Source organism: Brachycentrus maculatus, unplaced genomic scaffold (genome assembly GCF_059751285.1).
Source record: "Brachycentrus maculatus isolate JH-2025_06_01 unplaced genomic scaffold, ASM5975128v1 h1tg000061l, whole genome shotgun sequence".
In the NCBI taxonomy this organism is placed as follows: Eukaryota; Metazoa; Arthropoda; class Insecta; order Trichoptera; family Brachycentridae; genus Brachycentrus; species Brachycentrus maculatus.
Genome location: NW_028280815.1, coordinates 1,866,884 through 1,875,844, shown reverse-complemented (window position 1 = coordinate 1,875,844; position 8,961 = coordinate 1,866,884). Strand labels below are relative to the sequence as shown.

Below are 8,961 nucleotides of genomic sequence, written 5' to 3'. Positions count from 1 at the left end.
TTTCATTATGAGTTTTAGTCAGAAAAAAATCGTAATTTCACTTTATATTTAGGAAATAGAGTAGGAACCGAAAAAAATTGTTGCGTCACCAAAAGTTATTTATGGAATGTGTACATTGTCTATTATTGTCAGATGTCCCAATGGGATTCTTTGACACATAGGAGAAAAATATCGAAAGTTGGGGTGTAACATCGAATTGGCACCAGCTGCAGAGAAATGGAGTCGATGGAATATGAACTGACGCGTAACTTGACCCTTCTATTTTTCATAGAACGCTTACTGGACAAGGGCGAGCCTCGGACGTTACACGACCTTTCCTGCCAGTTCGGTGCCAAGGGGTTCACCAAAGAGATGCGTCAAATAGCTGGCGGGTCGCAATCGGGACTCAAGAAGTTCCTGTCGCAGTATCCCTCCCTCTTCAGCATAGACGGGGACTACGTGGACATGAACACGTTCCAGTTGCGCTCCGGCTCGGGGCTCGGCATGGCGGGCAACAGCGACTACATAGAGGAAGCCAAACAGTACTTCGCCATGAAGATGGTCCAGTACGGCGAGGGCACGGAGGTGCCCATCAAGAGCCTGCTGGGCCACAGGAGCCAGGCGTCCCCGCAGGTCCGCCACATCTCCGGCCAGAGGATGAAGGAGTTCAAAGACTTCCTGGTCAAGCACCCCGACACCTTCAAAGTCATAGACGACAACGTGGTGCTCATGTCGGACAAGCAGGACGAGTACAAGGGCCACAACATGGAGCAGTTTCACAACCTCCCGGCGGCCAACATCGACGCGGGCATCACGCAGCAGCTCCTCGATTACTTCGCGCAGTGCATCGAAGCCAAAGGGCCCATGCTGGTGGATCAGCTGTTCCACCTCGTCATCGCTCAGTTCCCCCAGGACTACTGGTTTCAAATGTTCAAAACTCCGGAAGACCTTTCTACGTTCTTGAAAATGTTTTCCGACAGTTTCCACTGCCAGTCAAACATGGTCACGTTAATTAACAGACCTCGGTTTACTTCGGCATACTTGAACCAGCAGGATCAAGCCAATAGTGTTTGCGCGAGTCCCACACTGACGCCTCCCATGTCCTTGGGCCACGGATCGCCCATCGAGATATCGTCCACGGACGTGAGCCCCACCATGTCGGACGGGGGCCGCACGCCGGCGGGCCGCGTCCTGAGCCCCGCGGACTCCCCGCGCGCTCAAATGAGCATCGTCAATCAAACCCTCAAGCAGCGAATCAATTCCATCGTCATCAAAAACCTCGCAGAGAACATGGTCAGAGACAAATTGGCAAATCCAAAGTCTTCGGAGGAAACTCCGACATCGGGCGCAGCTACTAAAAGTTCAATCAACTCGCATTATTTGAGCGAAGCTTGGAGGCAGCGTATCCTGCAGAGTACCGCGGTAGTGTCCAGCGTCAAGGATTGCTCCGCTATCGTGGACAGGATCATGAGCCCCAAGGTTCGGGGGGGCAAGCCGGCCGCCGTCTCCTTCGACTGCGAGGGCATCAACCTTGGTCTCAAGGGACAGATCACCATGTTCCAGATAGGAACTCTGAACAACGAAGCGTTCGTGTTCGATCTCATCTCCTGTCCCAACATGGTGACAGACGGCGGCCTCAAGGACCTGTTAGAAAGTGACGTGGTGAAAGTGATACACGACTGCCGGAATGATTCTGTTAATCTGTATAACCAATACGGAATCATGCTGAAGTCTGTTTTTGATACTCAGGCCGCGCACGCCGTCCTCCAGCAGCAAGTGCACGGAATCCCCATTTACAAAGTAAAGAATGTTTCCCTCAATGCGCTGTGCGAGTTGTATAATGCTCCCATGAACCCGATGAAGGAACAGCTCAAGAATATGTACCGGAAGGATCAGCGTTACTGGGCGAGGAGACCTCTCACTAAAGAGATGCTTCTGTACTCCGCCTCAGACGTTCTTTCCCTCATCCATCCTTCTCTGTACGGGTATATATCCAACGCTATAGCCGTGGAGTACCAGCAGCTCTTCGAAGATGTTTGCAGCGAACAAATATTCATGCACATTCAACCCAACGAGGTGAGAACGAGGAAACGCCAGCGGAAAATTAACACCGAAGTGTACGAGTTGCGACAAAAGTTGTCCCAATGCAGTAAGAATGTTGTCCTCAGCAACAGAGAAATTCGCTTACTGCGCTACATCGAGCTGACAGAAGAAGAGAAGGAGAAACTGAAAGTGTCTCAAAAAATTTGCAAAAAGTTGGAGAAGTTGGAATCGAGCGGACAGGATAAAGATTTGAGCGATTCGGAAGACGATATGGACGGCAAAGAAATGACTAGTTTGGATTCTATCCAGTCGGATAGTGTTTCGTCTCCGCAGTCCACCCAGCCTCCGAGTCTCACCGAGTCCATGCAGCTCATGGACGAGATACTGTCGGACACCACGATGGACCGGGTGGCCAAGATAAACAGACTGGAGGAGATTCTGTCTTCCGTGGCGCCTCTCAGCGGGGAGCTGGACATGCGCTTCTCGCAGACCATGGAGAGGACGCTGCCGCTCCTCGAAGCCAAGGATCTCTCCACCCTGTCGGAGAAGATGAGCAAAAAGGAGCGAGACAATACGTGCTGTTCTTGCAAATGCCATAGTGACGAAGACGCCTCTCCTAGCAAAGAGAAACCTTGTATTAACGAGAAAAACCATCTGAAAGAAGGGGCCGCGGATAAAGTGAACAACGGATCGCAGACTCTGAGCACGGGGGATATAGTCATTACGAGAATACATTTCCGAGAAGAGGACAAGGCTTCCGAGCGGATTCTGGAAGCTTCCCCCGCAGCCAAACGTCCGAGACCCGTTCAAAGTATTAAAACATAAGTGATTCCTTTTTTAGTGCCATTAAACGAAACTGCGGAACTTTCACATTACTCTGTCACTCGAGTCGTATCCGAAGTAATTGTGTTTCTATCAAATTTAATCCGTATATACATATTATTTACATTTTGGTGATGGGATATCTGCATCAGTAAGCTACTTGTAAGTTTTTATTTTAAATCATTTCTAGTATTAAATTGTTTACCGTAGTAAACTGCCATGTATCATATACTTGTAACCGAGTTTACTATAAATGTATATATTTCGCACCGCTGTGACTGCCAAATGGTCCACTATATATTATAGCTTCGAACTGAGCAACTCGCTTATGCGAGAACCCTGAATAAATGCCGTCGAAGCGGCATTTATTAAGCTATCAATAATAAACATTAAACCTGAATTTTAAAACATTCCTCGCAGTAAAGAATGTTGATTGAAAAATAACACGTTTTATATTAAATTGTGTTCAAATATTCCGCGGCTAGACGGAATAATTTTAATTATTCGGCCCTCGTTCGAAATGTACCTAAGACGTAATTTTAATAAATTTTTAGAAAAAAACGTTTCCGTTTTTGGCAGCACTCTAATATAAAAATTGTGCCTTAATATTTTAATTATTTTTTTCGGTAACAATATTTACTTTTATTTTTCATAATTAAAGAGCATGAATTTTTATATATTTATAATATAGTAGTATGTTTCCTAGATTAAAAAATAACACTCACGAAGATATTAGAATCTCTGCACATTTATCTCACAAGGTCCTAGTCAAGTATACCACATTCTCCGCTTAATGGGATGATCTTGTAATACTTACGTAATATATTTATTTGTCTTATTAACCGTGTTTAAAGAGCGACACATTAAACAGATTGCTTTTTGCATCAACAAAATGAAGCGACATTTTTAGTAACTTTCCTTAGCATTGCTGACTTAAAGGATACTATAGATAATTATTTGTCTACAATACATACTATGTATTACCCAGGTTCCTAGCAAGAATGGAAAAGTCTAACATCTTTAAAAATGGACTATGAAGACAAAATTTACAGATTAGGAAGTATCAATACTGGTCTATTTCAACTCATACAAACTCTCTGGGGGTATCTTCCGATTATCCAAAATATACCAGACATCAATATTAGACACCTACCCACTAAATTCTCATTCCAATTTACCCTTTTGTCTACTGATGACCTTAAATCGGGTGATTTTAAGCAAAATAATAAGTACTCAGTGTGTTTATCATTGAGTAAGTAATTTTATCATCCATGAATATTAAATGATCAATTATTTAATTTTTAATTGAATGTGACAAACTTAATGTCGAAATCAGCTTCATTTTGTTTGAAAAGTCTATAAATCACTACATACCGTTGAATAATCATTTCAATGAATGTATCGATCGAATGACTCATTTGTTTTTATGGTTGAAATTAAACCAAATAATTGAATAATTCATATAAAACAAACATAAATACATCACACTTTTCCACAATTTTTTAAACAACCTTCAATCTTAAATTTGAAATTTAAAAATATAAAAAATTGGACCATCTTAAAAACATTTATTCTTGCCGCAGATAATTGAATGTGTCTTCGTTTTGAAATGCCAAATGCAATCTGAAATGTGATAAGTAGATATTCTTAGTTAAATCCCTAGTTAAAATACGTTTCTTTAGAATTTGAGTGTAACGCAAAGGTATCTGATGAAACTGTGTGAACGAACAAAATTTGAGGACAACCTCCTTTTGAGTATTTACTTTTTAAAATTCCCATTATATATCGTAATTTTGGTGCTATACTTGTAAACTTTACATCTATCTTTTTTCAAATACCAATAGAAAACTTTGAACATATCATTGATGAAAATGTTCATAATTGAAAGCAAAATCCGCTAGCAAAGTTTATTCACTCCATATCATGTCTCGCATAGAGTAGTAATTTTCTACGCAAACTATCAGTATTAAATAGTATAACACTTAGTCTAACATTTGGATCTTTCAAATAGTATGTTAAATTATAGCTATTAATATAAAATGTGGGTTTCCAATTATTGTACTGATCCAGATGAGTGTGACTAATTGAATGTTTCGCTGTGATAGAAAGAAGTGTAACTAAATTAGATTTGTTTACAAACATGTGACCTTCGCAATATAAATCAGCCTTACTTAGAAATATACTTTATTTACCTGCTTTCTTTAGTAGTACATTCTCTACTGTAGGCTTTCAGAGTTGTGAAATTCCTTTGAACATTTCTGTTTGCTTTAATTGTATTTAAAGTCAATATGAGATGAAATCCTGATTATATCTAAATAGAATTGGCTTGTTTCAATTATTATGATTATATTAAATGTAAACAAGATTATAATGTAACTTTATTGTAATATTCTTCATTGATTAAAAATCTAGCATGATACGTTTGCAGTGCAATATATTATATTTCTCAAGTATTTGCATAATAATTTGATGGAGGTGTCACCATTAAATACTTACTTATTAGTGATTCCTTAGATGGTTTATGTATTCACATCTAGCATGGTTTGGTAGTAAAAATACAAATGCTTTCATCTATCTTAATTTGACAATATTGTAAGTAATAATATTTACATATATGTTTGAATATTTTATTATTATTGTATTTGTTTATTTACATTATGCTCCATTTCTATCTAAAATTGAAATTAGATATAGTTTACCGTCTAATTTTTTTATGTATAGAAATGGTACATATATGAAATTCATTTTAAAAGTATTTTTTGCAAATTCTTGTTGAATGTTAACGGATTAATTTTGGAACAACTCCTTGTAATATATACTTTTGATGAAAGGTTGTCTTATTAATCGAAAAGTATTGTTAAAATTGATTGAATTAGTTTATGTAAAACGCATTGTAATTATTACATTTAAAAAATTTAAAATTTTTGATCATATTTAGTAAAATATTGAGTTTTTGCCAGTAAAAAAACAATATAATGTATTTTTGTCAATGTTCTACACGGGATGGGAATTTTTCTCTCTCTTATCACTATTTAATTGTGAGTTGTCATAGTTGTAAACCATCAGCAATCCAGGGTAACACATTATAGTGAAAAAGCACTGATTATTTTAATACATCTGGGAATCGAATATGAGATCTCATTCACGTCTGCGACCACATTGTGCTAAACTCTCCACCAAGAAGGCTTTTGAGGCAAAGTTATAATATTTATTCAGTACTGTTTATATTTTTATGAGGCAAAATCATTTGTAGATTTTATCAGGTTCAACCGGTTGTAGGATCGTGTATAAATCAATAAATGCCTCACGATTTTCTTTCCAGAATTAATTAAATATTTGCACTTGCCGCTCAAAGTCTAGGTGTTTCAAACATTGAATGTGCAGACTTAAAAATAATTATTTGACATTATCTCTTGCAGCTATTTAGACGAGGATGTCTTGGCTGACTTCCATCAGTATATAGGACAGTTAAGCATTATGATCTTTGCATTTAGAGACAAATCTATGACTGAAATCTCGTAGCGAAGGAAAACTAGCCACCTGAGGGCTTGTTTTAAGTCAGAACTGAACTTCTAATTACTTCAAACCTTAAGTTTTTCAATAAGCCGCATAATTTGTAGTGATTTGTATTTAATATTTGGAATTGGTCTGATAAAACAATATCAACAAGTATTATTAATGAGAGAGTAAGTTGTAATATTATAGAATATAAACGACTTAAGTATGCCATTTTTTTTTATAAAGGCTTTATATAAACTTACTCGTAGTATTTTTAAATGAATTATTAATCGATGCAATAATACTGTTATGGAACCTAAACGTCTTCCAAATTGTTCTTTTAAAACTTTAATTATGTTGGATATATTTTTCTTTCATCTTTTGTAAAAATGAGCATAATTTGATGTCCAATAAATAAAGTCGAATTTGCAGAAACACCGCTTTACCGGAGAGCTAGTTGAAGTTGTCTATCTCACTTTTGTATATGCAATAATAAAATAGTAAATAAACAATTAGGTGGATTGGTCTGCAGCAACAAATGACACCTCCTTCGCCATTCCGGTCTATTATGAGCCGCCCTCTTCAGCTCCTCATACGTTGAACAGCCTAAGATAAGTCCTCGCATAAGTCGCAAAGATAATAACTTATTTCTGCAACTTCGACATTGATTGTTGACATGTTAAATTTACTTCTGTTATCAATTAAAATATACATTGCTCAATTACTCACTGCGACAAACCTTGTAAAAAATCATATCTTATAAGATAATTTTACCCGTGCAATTGTAAAAAGCTTGTATTTATTATTCCGCCTCGCAATTTTGATATTTAAATATATTTTGTATCATACACCTGTCAAGGTGGGACAAACAAGCCTGAAATGTGCAACAAATCAAATGGATTTAAATGAATATTGGTTTGATCATTGAAGCTATTTTCGTCACATGATTCCTAACTATTTGTTTACTTATCACATTTTAAAATGTGTTTTGTGATATTTTTTATAATTTGTTGTTTGTCATTAAGACAAATGAATTGAACAAAAGTATCTCATGATTTTGCGATCGCTGAAGTCATAATATGGATGTCAACACATATATTTCGTCTTGCCCCACTATTACAACCATACTAATGGACAGAACAATAAATTATAATGAATTTTCAACTATTTTATTTCTTTAATGGAATTATATAGTTAAAACTTATAAAGCATGATATTTCCAAAATTCACATACAAAAATAGAGAATGATTTGTACTATCAATATTTACATATCATATTGGTAGCTTTAGTTCAATATTGGCAACCCTGGTCAAAATAAATGCTCCCACCTTGACAGTATTTTACACAACACGCAAATAAATTATTGTGATATAAATGTGCTACATTTAGATTAGATCTGCATCCTTATGATGCACATATATATATATATATATATATATATATATATATATATATATATATATATATATATATATATATATATATATATATATATAGTGTGTATTTATAATGCATTATTGCTTGTCAAGATATTTAATAGTAGAGTTAAAAGTAAAGAATAATAATGGAGTTATAAATATATTGGTTAAGGGTGTTTGATAAATGTTTGGGAAAATGGGTATATATTTATCTTATATGTGAATTGGCACGAGATATGCCTATCATTCTTTTGTTCCATACAAAATAAATCATGAAAATGTATTTTTACTTTCATGTTATCACTGCCCAATAGTCCTGGTAACTTTTTTTTAATAACCTAGTTTTAACAATATAAAATTCGCAATTCGAAAAATAGTATTGATAAAAATTGCCAATAAGGCGGTCTTAAGCACTTTGTTTAACAATCGCTCATACTACAGCCTACTAATATTATGATAAATTTATGCCTATCAAATCTATGAGTCATATTGTCGGTAGCAAGGAAGAGGCTTGATATTATGAGATGGAGCATTGTCTTTTCCTTGTGCTCACCCAGCAACTACAGGAAGATATAATAGTTGGATGGTATTATCAGCCGACTTGCTTTATGACCAGTTGGATGGAGTGCTTGTTAATTTGACAGACCATTTAGACAATTTAAAATTATTTTCCTGGTATTTCGATCTTTTAAACCGAAAATACCTTAATAGAAATCAGATAAATATAAACAATTTTTTAATATGTTCCAATCTTTGTTTGCGAATACCAAATTTATAATTAATTTTTATGTACATTTGAAGACAGATGAGTGTGGGCATTAACAGTGTTTTTGACCTGTCATTGCCTGGCGAAAGTGATCATTTTGTGCACTGTAACATTCACCGTTCTACCCAAAATTGGACTTCCGTTTAAACTAGATTTCTGAAATTTTATGTATATATTCTGTGTGATGAAAACCATTTTACATCCCAATACGAAGGGCCATCTGTTGAAATTTATGTGAAGTAAATTTTTCCTGAAACATTCGTTGATGCATGTGAGATTAACAAAATCATTTTAATGACAAACCTCTCCTCAGCTTCGACCCGTGCAGTGGTCTGGTTGAATCCAACTGTCCAGGGTTGCTGTTATAAAAAAGTAAAGTAAACAGACTGTAATATAAAATAAAGCCACCTACCTGGGTACCAGGCTGTTGGTTT

The 8,961-nt window shown here is 36.2% G+C and overlaps 1 protein-coding gene across 1 annotated transcript; it reads left to right on the top strand.

Moving 5' to 3' along the window:
• Positions 1-116: 116 nt before the first annotated feature.
• egl (Egl_like_exo domain-containing protein) lies at positions 117-7,753 on the top strand. Its single transcript, XM_088256373.1, has one exon. It carries the CDS (start codon positions 217-219, stop codon positions 2,845-2,847), a length of 2,631 nt encoding a protein of 876 aa, XP_088112499.1. The 5' UTR covers positions 117-216; the 3' UTR covers positions 2,848-7,753.
• The last annotated feature ends 1,208 nt before the right edge of the window (positions 7,754-8,961 follow it).